The 14,456-nt window shown below is 34.5% G+C and overlaps 1 protein-coding gene across 1 annotated transcript; it reads right to left on the reverse strand.

Annotated features, from left to right (window-relative positions):
* Positions 1-8,508: 8,508 nt before the first annotated feature.
* Positions 8,509-11,403, reverse strand: LOC138708113 (uncharacterized). The gene is made up of 3 exons (XM_069838305.1): positions 10,900-11,403; positions 10,588-10,780; positions 8,509-10,308 (listed from the first exon to the last, which is right to left on the reverse strand). The coding sequence occupies exons 1-3, from the start codon at positions 11,067-11,069 to the stop codon at positions 8,851-8,853; spliced, it is 1,821 nt and encodes a 606-aa protein (XP_069694406.1). The 5' UTR covers positions 11,070-11,403; the 3' UTR covers positions 8,509-8,850.
* Between the last annotated feature and the right edge of the window lie 3,053 nt (positions 11,404-14,456).

The following is a 14,456-nucleotide window of genomic DNA, read 5'->3' on the forward strand; positions in this document are numbered from 1 at the left end:
CGAATGTGTTCCTGGTTCCGTTGGAAATAGAGTACGGGATAAACTGGAGCAAGTTCTGCAGAGAAATATAGGACTGAAGGACCTGCGTACTGCTTCAGATAGCCTAGCACGGAGTAACAATGCAACATTCCTGTGTAACTAGTGTCGAAATTTATACATACGCTTCTCTTACTCCAGTGGATGTTTAGCGTTCATTTTCAGTATACTAATTTGTGTTGAGTGACAGACGGCATAACTTTTTAGTTGAAAATTTAGAAAAAGTATTAGTCATTTATATAACCTAATTATAGACATTAACGGACAAGGTTTGGTGAAAATTGATTATATTTGACTTGTTTATGTACTGAATTTATGTCTAAAACTTATTTTTTACAATTAATTATTTAGTTTATGTATAACTAGTTACTGTTGCTCCCAGCTATTTGAACTTATCCACCTCTTCAAAAGATAATTTTCCAATTTTTATATTTCCATTTCGTACAATATTCTCGTCACGAGACATAATCATATACTTTGCCTTTTCGGGATTTACTTCCAAACCTATCTCTTTACTTGCTTCCAGTAAAATTCCAGTGTTTTCCCTAATCGTTTGTAGATTGTCTCCTAACATATTCACGACATCCGCAAAGACAAGCAGCTGATGTAACCCGTTCAATTCCAAACCCTCTCTGTTATCTTGAACTTTCCTAATGGCATACTCTAGAGCAAAGTTAAAAAGTAAAGGTGATAGTGCATCTCCTTGCTTTAGCCGGCAGTGAATTGGAAACTCATCTGACAGAAACTGACCTATACGAACTCTGCTGTACGTATCACTGAGACACATTTTAATTAATCGAACTAGTTTCTTGGGAATACCAAATTCAATAAGAATGTCATATAAAACTTCTCTCTTAACCGAGTCATATGCCTTTTTGGAAATCTATGAATAACTGATGCACTGTAAACTTATACTCCCATTTTTTTTCTCCATTATCTGTCGAATACAAAATATCTGGTCAATAGTTGATCTATTACGCCTAAAACCACACTGATGATCCCCAATAATTTCATGTCCATATAAATGATAACAAATATAAATGATACTCGGGAGGAAATTAAATACAGAATAAATATGGAAAATGGGTGTTATTATTCGGTTGAGAAGATTTTATCATCAAGTCTGCTGTCAAAAGATCTAAAAGTTAGAATTTATAAAACAGTTATATTACCGGTTGTTCTTTATGGTTGTGAAATTTGGACTTTCACTTTGAGAAAGGAACATAGGTTAAGGGTGTTTGAGAATAAGGTGCTTAGGAAAATATTTGGGGCTAAGAGGGATGAAGTTACAGGAGAATGGAGAAAGTTACACAACACAGAACTGCACGCATTTTTTTCTTCACCTGACATAATTAGGAACATTAAATCCAGACTTTTGAGATGGGCAGGGCATGTAGCACGTATGGGCGAATCCAGAAATGCATATAGAGTGTTAGTTGGGAGGCCGGAGGAAAAAAGACCTTTAGGGAGACCGAGACGTAGGTGGGAGGATAATATTAAAATGGATTTGAGGGAGGTGGGATATGATGATAGAGATAGGGACTGATGGCGGGCTTATGTGAGGGCGGCAATGAAACTCCGGGTTTCTTAAAAGCCAGTAAGCAAGTATAACTAGTTAGATATTTGTTGTTCTTGTATTTTTAGTAGTAATGGTGGTAATGTTGTATAAGCGTTTAAAAGTATTAAATTCTAGAAGTGAATTCCTGATGATTTGGAACACGTTTTTAAACAAAACTTTAATTTTTGTTAGACACTATTTTTAATTCTTTGGAGACTATTTCCTACACCTTTAAGCCAATTTTAGGCATCTAAAATTACATTTTAACCACCTCAAAATCCGTACTCTAGTTATTACTTTATTATCTAGACCAGCGGTGACCAAAACTCGAGCTGCAATGATTACATGCGACAGACAGCCTGTGAAGTAAGGAGACGGAGGAAAGGTACTTGGCATGAAAACTACAACCAGTGGTGGTTCCTGTACTAACATCTTGATCAATCCCGCGGATAAAAATCTCAAACTTTGCTCTATCAGTAATGTCACTACTATCGTCAAGAGCCAGTTAATAATATACGATTTTTCTTGCTTCTTTTTTTAATCTTCCTCTTGAATATAATCAGGAATTTTCTAAATTCTTCCCTCGATACTTGGTCGAGAAATTCGTATTTTTTTCAAAATTAAAAACTTCTTATGGACAAGTTATTTAAGCTATTTAATCGTTACTCTTTTGAGAAATTCTGTTCTATTAAAAGGCTTTAGAGCACGAGATATTTCAAACGCCATTACGTAGCTGACTTACTTACTTAGCGGCTTTTAAAGAACCCGGAAGTTCATTGCCGCCCTCACATAAGCCCGGCATAGGTCCCTATCCTGAGCAAGATCAATCCAGTCTCTATCATCATATCCCACCTCCCTCAAATCCATTTTAATATTATCTTCCCATCTACGTCTCGGCCTCCCCAAAGATCTTTTTCCCTCCGGCCTCCCAACTAAAACTCTGTATGCATTTCTGGATTCGCCCATACGTGCTGCGTGCCCTGCCCATCACAAACGTCTGGATTTAATGTTCCTGATTATGTTAGGTGAAGAATACAATGCGTGCAGTTCTGTGTTGTGTAACTTTCTCCATTCAATTGAAAGTTTTATGCATTTAAATGTCTAGGTTCTTCAATAAATACCCTAGTAAAACGTTCGATGTGCTTTCTTCAGGTATATAAATTATTATTATTATTATTATTATTATTATTATTATTATTATTATTATTACTACTACTACTACTACTACTGCTGCTGCTGCTGCTGCTGCTATCATCATTGAAATTTAATTCTGAAAGAACAGGAAATGAAATTAACACAGTTTTATTTCCTAGCATTAAAAAAAATAAAACATGATTTCCTAATAGTGTTTCAATTTACATGAAATTTTCCACACATTGTTATCTGCACGTGCTAGAGTTTGAACTACAATAATTACCACACTATGACAAAGAGACATTATTTAGAGGAAATTACATGTGATATTATTTGTACTGAAATTAAAGAAAAAAAAAGATGTAAATGTAATTATTCGTTCCCTACACTTCATAGCGGTTCAGTTTGTGTGTTACAATTAGGGATCGGATTTTTACGTTTTTAACAAGTCCATTTTAGGTTATTGCAATAGGTGAAATACTTTTTTTTTTAGATTTTTGCCCAATCTGTGAAAGGGGTTGCAAAAATTGCCTGATTGTTAAAATTGTACTCTTTCAGTCAATTTTAAATAACGTCCAAAGTTGGAGTCGCATTTTTGCACATTTACATTCAAAGTTGGTTGCATTATTAGAAGTCGAGTAACAAAAATGCGACAAATGCGACTGTGGCTTAACCCTGCCTCAAGCCCATAGTAAAGCATGCAAGTACCGTAGAAGTGGGTAAAGTCAATCAGTGGGTGTATACTCGATCATTTGCGATTTTTATTGTAAATTATATATTTTCTCAGTTACTTGTTAAAATTTTGTTATGCTGACTTCATTGCTGACATTGCAAATGTAAGCGAGAGAGACACCAAAAAGCCTGCGAATGCCAACAATGAGAACACTGTAATTACCGTTGAAGAGAAAATTGTTATTTCCAAATTTTTCTCTTAAATGAAAACAAAGTCTTAGAAACTCTAAATTATCTTCAGCAGTGAAAGGAGACAGGAAGTATACGTAAGTACTTTTCGTTGAGATTGTATCCTGGAATAATAGTTTTGCAGTTCGTAAATGTTAGTATTGAAACTTATTATTTTAAGAAATCTTGTACCTTTATAGGGTTAAGTCGATCAAGCCTTCGACCTACTCGAAGCAGATAGGACCAGCAGGAAGAATAAATTGTTCATCGAAATACCTCCAACTAACACTTATAAACAGAAAAGTGTCATAGTATAGCTTATATTGATGGGATTGTGGGGAAAGAGGAAGACGAATTTATGGTGAATTTCTTGCGTAAGAGAATCACTGCCAAAGGATCATATTTTGTACACCCCTCTGTACTCGACTATGGGAACAACGTAGTTTCTAAAGTGACATGAGGATAGGAAGATTTCAAATAACATCTGATATAAACCTAAGCAATGTTGAGTTGCATTTTAGATTATAATTGAAGTGTGGTATTTCAATGTAAATTTTGAATTCTTAAATCTTTGTTTGTTGGTATGTGAAATATTAAAAGGTGTTTTTATGTTTTATAAGTTGGCAGTCATAGTCACGTTTGTACAGTGGAGACCTAGAGGCCTAATTGTATCGAATGGTATGAACACAGTAACAAAAGATACACTACATAATGCTATAGGCATATATTGTAGCTTATTATTTTTTACACCCCTTATAACAAATAAAATATATGTAATACACTTAATTTGCTTTTTTAACATAAACAGTGATCGACTTTACTCCGTAATATTTTAAAATCGATCTTAAACTAAAAATTCAATGGTGATCAACTTTGTCCTATTTAAGCAGGTAACTTCGATCACAAGTCAAATAAAAAAATCAGTTTTTTATAGATTGTAATTCAGTTCTTTTAATGTGTCTTCATAAGTGAAGGATATGACGATCAAATGCTACTTTCTGAGGAACTTCGCTCCAGTGCATAATCTCGATATCATAAAAAAAATGTCAAAATTTTGATCCATTTTACCCTCTTCTTCGGTAGATTACTTCTATGAAAATAATTGTTTACGCCGCGAAGAAAATCGCGTAAAATAATATTGTACCCGACGTAAATTACGTTTAATTCATATAAAATACAAATCATGTAATTTACGTGGTGAACCCTATACTCACTGCATACCGTACAGAATATTCAAGTTTTAACATGTGAAGCCCTGTTACAGTTTGTGTATTTCCTATCCCAACCCAAAACCTGACCTTCATAGAAGTGGGAGAGTAAAATTTATCGTGTAGAGTATTTTGATCCGTTAAGTTGGCTTGGCAGACACTTAAAATTGAAAACTGGTGCTGGCGAATGTTTCGTACGTCATCACTCACTTGGGACGGAGGGGTGGTATGCGTAAACAAGCTAATGGACAATCGCCACATTGATCAGGGCAATTTGTGCCAGGCTCACCGGGGATTGAACCTGGTTGAAAGCACGTGCGGCCGCGGTGGAGGGGTTGGATGCATTTCCTAGTTCTCCACTGTTACTGCTTCAGTGGACTGAAATTAAATTGCATCTATACCTACTACTGTACGTATCGAGACACCGTCTCTGATATTTAATGGACAAGAATTTTATATACAGTATACATACAGACGTGGACAAATTATTAGACAAAATTAATTAATGTGCAACGAAGCTGTACTTATCGGTAAAAACAATGAACAAAAATGAATTTTACACAGATATAATGTACAGAAAATTGAATCTTGAGGTTACTAATATTTTGTGAACATTCCCTTATTGTTTATTAACACGTTGATTTTGTCAGGGATGCTGGAAACCAACGTTTGACACTTTCTTTGAATATCAGCATCATTTAGCCAGATATAAGACAGTGCTTAAATGAGTCCATGTTTTGTTGTAAGTCACTTTTTCTTCACTTTCTTCTTCAGTATAGATCATAGATTTTCAATTTCGTTCATGTCCGGTCTTCTTGCAGGCCATAGGAGAATATCTTCTGTAGTGTATAATTAAAATGCCAGTAGTACCGACATAGCTAGAAAAAAATATACTTAACCATTGGAAAAATATACTAGAAGATGTAAACAATCATATTTACAACAATAGAGACTCTGTGAATGACGAATTATATTATCTTTCCAAGAAAAAGTTTTAGTCTAATTAATTGTCCACGTCTGCACAATGTGGATTAGGCCTAATAGTAATACTGTCCACACATCACGAGATGATCTCTGCGAAGGGGAATGGTCCTTGCGGGGTAAGAGAGGAGGGTAAGGAAATGTACAGTAACTTAGCGCGTCTGAAAGAGCAGGTAGATGGGGGTGGTGCCATTGACTGGCTGGGACAAAGTTCAGTGACGACCTAAAAACGTTGGTTTTGCAAACTATGCAAGCATTTTAGTTACTGTTGACATTTTATTGTATGATGTTGGTGTTGTGAATACTGTGGATAACAAGTGTAGTTTACATTAAAACATTCTTAAGTCAGATTTTAATTTCTTAAGTTAACTTAAAAATCCTGTCAGTTTGGCTGCATTGCGCTTTAATTAGGCAATTATCTTAAATTAGTAATTTAGTTAGACAATGAGTTACGAAGTTGTTTGGTCAGTGAAATATTTAGTTAAGTAGTTTTAAAGCGAAGTAGAGTTCTGTTTGATTTCAATAGTGTCACATACCAGTTATCACAGGGATGTCGAACAGCGCTCTCAAACTGTGAATCGATTAATACTGTTTCCTACCGTAGCTGAGCTGAAACGACAGTCAGTCAGCGGCCGGCCCGGATAGCTCAAGCGGTAGGGGCACGGCATGTCCCTATCGCTTGGTCCGAAGGGTTGTGGGTTCGAGTCCCGCCTCGGGCATGGGTGTTGTGATTGTATTAGTATAAGTAAAAACAAAGGAAACAAAGATAAACAAACAGAAAAAAAACAAGAATAGATAACTTTGGAAAACGGCCTCTGGCCGGTCGAAATTAAAAAAAAAAAAAAGTCAGCTCGCTGTAGCAGTGTTCTGTACGCAGTGTGTTTATCAACTCTGGCGGCTGGTATGGATATGAAACGACGATTCAATAGTGAGTGGATAGATAAATATTTATTTATCAGGACGGAAAGGCACATTGCTTAATATGTACAAAGGAACTTGGGATAACTAAACCATAATAATATTAAAAGGCATTTTAATTTAACACACGCAGAAACTTACGGACCAGAAAAGGTATCCGGTTCCAATCGTGAAAAGGATGTAGAGGAATTCAAATAAAGATTTAATTCAGAAAACCTTCCATCATCATCCGGTGTTAGTATAACAATCTTGGTTCGTGCTAGTTACAAAATTTGTGAAATTATTGCAACGGCTTCAAAGCTATTTACTGACGGAGAATTTGTGAAAGACTGTCTCATAGCGGTTGCAAAAGAGGTATGTCCGGAATACGTTAATAATTTTAAATCTGTAAGTTTGTCTCGTAATATTGTTGCAGAGCGCATATCAGAAATGGGAGATAACTTGGAGGGATAACTGATAGCAAGAATGACAAATTTTTCTTGTTACTCACTAGCGCAAAGATTCGGCGCATCTAGCTATATTCATAAGGGATCTAGATACAGATTTCTATGTTCATGGAGATCTTATAGATTTCATTTCACTAAAGGATCGAACTCGAGGAGAAGATATTTTTGAATATGTAACAAAAACTTTGAACAAATTGCAATATGGAACCAACCACCATTTTATGAATATCTGGATTTCTATTGCAAAATGTGTCTTAATGTCTATAGTTTCTTATACAAAATAGAACCAACTCCTATCTGTAACGTGCTGCCCTATAGAGAAATCTGAACCAACCACCAAAAACAGAATCCATAGTGCAGTGTTTTGCAATTTAGAACCAACTCCAAGCTGTCAGTTCCCTTGTTTGTTTTGTGTAAATATGGGAGTTTGAATACAATTTTTTGCTAATAGGAGTGATATATTATATTATATTATATTATTATATTATATTACATTATATTATATTATATTATATTATATTATATTATATTATATTATATTATATTATATTATATTACATTATATTATATTATATTACATTACATTACATTACATTACATTACATTATATTATATTACATTACATTACATTATATTATATTATATTATATTATATTACATTACATTATATTATATTACATTATATTATATTATATTATATTATATTATATTATATTATATTATATTATATTATATTACATTATATTATATTATATTATATTACATTATATTATATTATATTATATTATATTATATTACATTATATTATATTATATTATATTATATTATATTATATTATATTATATTATATTATATTATATTATATTATATTATATTATATTATATTATAGCAACAAGAGTAATGATAATGTATCAAAGAAAGTTGTAGAACCGAAGATGTTTAGGTATCAAATATGTAACTGCAGAAGAAAATCCAATGAATTTTTATTTTAGTAGGTTATTTTACGACGCTTTATTAACAGCTTAGGTTATTTAGCGTCTGAATGAGATTAAGGTGATTATGCCGGTGAAATGAGCCCAGGATGCAACACCGAAAGTTATCCAGCATTAGCTCATATTGGGTTGAGGGAAAATCCCGGAAAAACCTCAACCAGGTAACTTACCCCGATCGGGAATCGAACCTAGGTCACCTGGTTTCGCGGCCAGACGCGCTAGGCGTTACTCCACAGGTGTGGACAGGATGATGTTGATGGAATCAATGGTCCCCTTGACTTCACCTTGGAATGATAAGTCAATGTATGAACAAATGCTAATGAATATATGAATGACCAGGAATGGAAATGCATTAAGTCCAAAGAAGCAAATTTTACAGGAGAGACAAAAAACGTTGTAAATGCATTACTTTCTGTGAAAAAGTGATGACTGTGGATTCATTTTAGAGAGTTTTCATACCTACACATATATCATAAACATTATTGCAGATATGTGCAATCAGGATGTATTTATGCGGGTTTAAATGACCTGGACTTGCATCTTTTCGATTCTTGGACATGATTAGCAGGAAGTGTGGATGCCATGGGTAGTTTATGTGTACACCTGATGTCTAAAGAAGTATTTTATTGTTACAAAATGAATTATTGAATACAGATTAGGTCATTACATCAGTAAATCAGGCATTACTACCATCGCTGTAGTCATCCTCATCTTCCTGTGACGGTAAAGAGTTATACAAGTTCTGTGCATCCTTGCTTAAATATTTACACAACTTCTTTATATCATCCAGTTTGCAAGACTTGACACGCTGCTTTTTTGTGTACAATGGAGTGTTTGGTAGCGAGATCACACCTGTTCTAGGTTTACAAATTCGGAAGTACTCACACGGCTCACCACTCATGTTCTCTGATGTTTTGACCTGAAACTTGTGTGCACTACTGTACGTCAGTACCTTATACTTGGATACCGTGAACTTTCTGCCACTCTTGGTTATACTTTTTTTGAAATAACCTTTTAGGAACTCTTTATGTTCCCTAAAATCTTCTCCCTTCATGACCACAACATCATATTTTCGACTGACCATGTCATACCATCCTTGTGGCATCTCTATTCTTTCAGCCTTTTTCTTCATTCTTTCAATGACCGAGAAACAACGGTCACATGGAAGGTAACTGTTGCCTCGTATTGGTAAATAATGTTGTACATCATTGAACCTGTCAGACTGTATTAAAGTGTAGCAAAACTGCACCATTGTATTGTTTAAATTTTGTCCTGGACAGGCGTCACTAAACAAGTACAAAGTTTTGACTGTATCAGGTACATAGTTCTCTATGTAGTTCCGCAAGCATGACACCACTTCGTTGACACCTCGTTTAGCGTCATATTCGGCCCACATATACATTTTCCCTGTTTGATTCTTCCCACTGAAAATGCACAAATTATAAACCCAAATCTGTCGGAGATAGAATATCTCATTAACAGGGAGATGAGGCACTGGCATGTTCTGCTGAAAATCGAAAATTAAACATTCAACAGTGTCATCTTCCTGTGCCCTTTCCTGGCATGCTCGTAAATTGGTGTAAAACTTTTTGGCCTTCCTTTTATGAAGTGTTAACTCAGTCTCCAAATTGACTTTCACGATTTTATTTTTTTCTTGTGATATTTCCATTTGCAGCTTTTCACAGGTGTTACATGCATCAACTTTAGGGAGTCCAAAAGAGTAACCAAAATTCTCATTAAAATACTTTCGGTAGTAATCATACTTTATTGGGCACTTTACTTTCTCGATGTCAGCTCCCGCTTTAACTTTCAAGTAACATTCAGGATAATATTTTTCCAGAAAAAGTTCATACATTTTCATTACACTCAAACCTGTTTCCAGATACCGCTTCTTCTTCCCAGACGCTCCGTAATGCGATGTTCTATAGGGGAACGAGCGAATATGCTCGTCTATTGTTTCAACTAGGGTGTTCTTGAGCGCCCTCGAGCTTGCAGGATTTCTCCCACGCTGATCTCGTGGTGATTTTCCAAGAGCAGCATAGTTGGCTACGCGGTGCACTCTGGTCTCTGAAATACCGAAGAGACTGCGAAACGCTTTTGCGCAAACAACATGCGATTCGACTCCAATCTGAATCTACAAAGAAAATGTAATAAACATAAGAGGAGAAATTTCAAGGGGAATGTAAGTTTATAATAAATGTAACAACAACAATAATAATAATGATAATAATAATAATAATAATAATAATAATAACAATAATAACAATAACAATAATAACAGGCATAGGCGCCATCGCCATTGTAATATAAACTCTCTCCCATGAAAAAATAATCTGCGAACGTTCATCATATCCGGCTGAGGCTCCAGATTCAAGTTGGAAACCTTATTATAAAATAAGCAGTGGTGACTAACCTTGTATGTAAAGCTATGAGTGCGTATGAATCGCGGATCGTCTGATCGTGGTCTCCGACGTTGAACACTCTTTGGGGATATCAAAGCCGCGAGAAACGCATCCTGACCATCTTTACTTCCTATGTTGTAAAACTCTTTCAGGATCTGTTTCTTCGCACCATTGGAAAATTTTGTAGTGCACGACCTCTTACATCTAGTATAAACAACAAGAATAGATAAGTATTATTGTATGATCGCCATGGCATGTACGTGCTATTTTATTGCCGATAGCCTATAACCTACACTGCACAATGTAGTAGCTATGTTACACACCTGCAATCCGATCCTGTAGATCTGGCCGGATGCTTACGGCCTTTGTAGTCTTCATATTCTTTTCCTGCCACTCGTGCTTTCTTGTTCACGACGCTCTTCCACGTCTCAGGGCGAAGTTTTCGTCGTTTTAGACACTGTTCACTGCTACTTGTATCACTTGATTCAGCCATTTTAAATAATCAGCTGTGATGCAAAAACTGTCACAGGCCGCAAGCTATGGGTAGGTGGCAGCACTGTTTCATAAATTAAAGTGTGCGCTATCCTAGTATTATTATAAATTTTATTAAAGTATTCTTCATATTAAATACGAGGTTTGAACATCCAGCACGACCAGGACAAAAACGCTTTTCATTCCTGATTAAAACCAGGTTTGAAAATCCAGTATGTCCAGGACAACCACGCTTTTCATTCCTGGGATCACATTGTCATTGCTTACAAACATGGGTTGGAGATGGACTAACTTCGTTTCCATTCCCATGATGATGTGCATCACCAAGAAGAACATGCTGCCGCGTAAAACTGCTTTTTCGTTTTTGGTGGACTTACGCGGTTTTCAAACCGGGTGATTCATATATTTTTTAAATTTTATTTGTAATCCCACAATTAGTGTCTCGGATGTTTAGTTTTCTAATAATAAAGTGTTAAACATGGATTTGAACTAGACTTTTGCCTCATCTCTCTCTCATTTGAATCACACAAGAAGGAACCAAGTGCCAATATCCATTTTTGCAATAAGCAATATGGAACCAACTCCAATGTTGGCCTTCTACTCTGAGTGAGTCAAATACTGATGCGAGCTGGACCATTGATCTGAAAGAGCATTTCAGAATGTTAATAATGCAATCATTACTTTCGTAATAGTATTGATGTAGAATTTTATTTGTAACGATTTGCTAAAACAGCTATAGCGCAAAAGTTGTATTTTGGACTTGCTTCCATATTGCATAAGTGCATCCAATTTGAAGTCACGCTAAATTTTATTAATATTATACATCAAAGCAGTTTACGTTTCTGAACTTGAAGTTGCATCGTTACAACAAATTCACACTAAGTTAAGACTTTAACATATTATTATTATTATTATTATTATTATTATTATTATTATTATTATTATTATTATTATTATGGCTGCGAATTCGATCCCTTCAATGTATAGACTTTGTTTACTCTTGGCAACGATTTATCATTTATGTATTATTTTAGGCATTATACTCAATTAACATTGTCTCATAGTATTCTTAGTTATCCATTCATCGTCATTATTGTAATTAATTGTAATTATATTTATGTGTAATAATTATTTTTGTTTTATGTTTTTTGTTATATTTGTGCTGAACTGTAATTGGCCACTGGCTGTTGTACAGCACATTAAATAAATAAATAAAAAAATAAAAATAAAATAAAAAATTATTATTATTATTATTATCATCATCATTATCATTATTATCATCGTCCATCCTCATGTAGGCCTACATTCTTTGTTCGAGTTCATCAAGTGCAAATCTAAAATGAGCTCCTAATCAATTAGTAAGATGTATAAAAGTTATCAAAATACCAGCCGCCGCTGTACTAGTTTCGCTTTTGTTTACGATCGTTCGCCCGGTGTGCCTGCTACCTGTGTTCAACCGTTGCACGGTAAGGAAGGAGTGAAGGCTCTTCATTTCACAGCTCGAGAGCGCTGTTCGACATCCCTGAGTTATCATAAAGTTTACAAAGAGTAAAAATGGAAAAACTATACATAGTGAAGCACGACAAAGTATAGTGAATATAATAAAGATGTGTGATGAAGAAGCAAGGCAGAAGAGATTATTAGATTATTGTGTCCTTTGATGAATGCTGCAGAAAGGGCTGCCAAATACGCGGGTATTTATTTATTTTTTGTAATTTAATACTAATTTCATTTACACTAACTTAATAATATTCTCATAATGTCAAGATTGAATTATTGAAACTTACAATAACTTCAGTTACCCACGGGCGTGACTTCGAGAGGGGAACAAATTTAAAACTTTAGTTAGCTCAAAAGTATACATGAAGCTTTAATATTTCATTTAAATAACATGCAGCATTATACTCAGAAAAAATTTAATTTCTACAGTATATATTAAAAAATTCTTAATAAATTAGGTAATTAAATTAATAAATTAAATTATTATTATTATTATTATTATTATTATTATTATTATTATTATTATTATTACTATATTGTAAACCAAACATATATTTACATTGACTGGTGTAGTATAACACTGTCACTGAATAATTGCTTTCCGTAATTAACTTAATCATAGATATTAACGGTCTTACTAATAAAAACTCTATATACAGACGTTTAACTGTCTTATACTTATACAATGAGTAGCTTATTTATACGTCGTGTGTAAATTCCTTACTAATAATCACTACATACGTCGCGTATAACAGTATAACTGTTACACAGCTACGTCATAGTTTCGTCATTACTTCGTTACGAAAGATAATAGAATATCTGAAGTTCTCTATTGCATCCGGTAGAGCGCTCTAGTGTGGCGTGTTAAGTATCGATAGTACAACTGGCTCTAATCGATTACCATACTATATTTTGGTCAAAGAGTACAAGCTACAGTAATATTATTCTGTGCTCTTTGGTTTGTTCTTCTTTGGTTACTAGGCAATAATCATCATAGAATGACAATCGATACGAACAGCTGTTAGAGGGACGGCCATTTTTTCTCTATATACAACGCTTAAACAAGGGGTTTCGTGTATATAACTACTGCAAAGCAATTCCCATTGTATAGTTACAGGCTGTTTATACGTCCATCGCTTCTGCATGGTTTATTAGTAAAGTTTTCTGTCTCAACTCTGCATAAGTCTAGTATAAAAACTATACACCAGGGACCGTCAAGTGACTACACTCTCGTGCGTACGTACAAACCCTCAAGCCCTGACGTACGGCTGCGGGCAAGGGTAGCTGCTTCCACAGTGGCGGAGCTAAGAACTTGTATGTGAACCAAATTTGTGATAAGAATGTAAATTAATTTCAGCTTTTAATTGAAGCACGCTTTCACTGTTAATTGCACTATACTGAAAAACAGTACTCTATACAATTTTGTACAGTTAGCTATATACGAAACAAATTTTTGCATGTTTGCACAATAATGAAACAAAACAAAATATACACTTTTATACAGATTGATATACTGTTTGTCTTCTTCTCATTGCTATACAATTCAATTAACAAAATAAAACAACAGTACAAACGTTGTCATTCAAATACAATTCTCTAATAATAGTACTTTTTCTTAAACATCAGAGATCCGCTGCGATTTTTGCAGTTTTCTGTTAGTAAGCAGCTATTTAATTCTCGGAGCTATTGTTTTAGTACCAGCCAATCGCAAACATGCTTTCAATTGTTCATCACTTAGTTGTTTCTGTGACGTGACTTTGTAAACTTCATTAAACAAAACAGTGTTTCGCATACGTGGGTTGTCCCGAACATTTACAACGTTCTTGCAGCAAGATTGTACTGTTTAGGAAACCTTTCTCGTGGAAAACAAGTATAGAAATGGTTAATA

The sequence above is a fragment of the Periplaneta americana genome, chromosome 10, assembly GCF_040183065.1.
Source record: "Periplaneta americana isolate PAMFEO1 chromosome 10, P.americana_PAMFEO1_priV1, whole genome shotgun sequence".
In the NCBI taxonomy this organism is placed as follows: Eukaryota; Metazoa; Arthropoda; class Insecta; order Blattodea; family Blattidae; genus Periplaneta; species Periplaneta americana.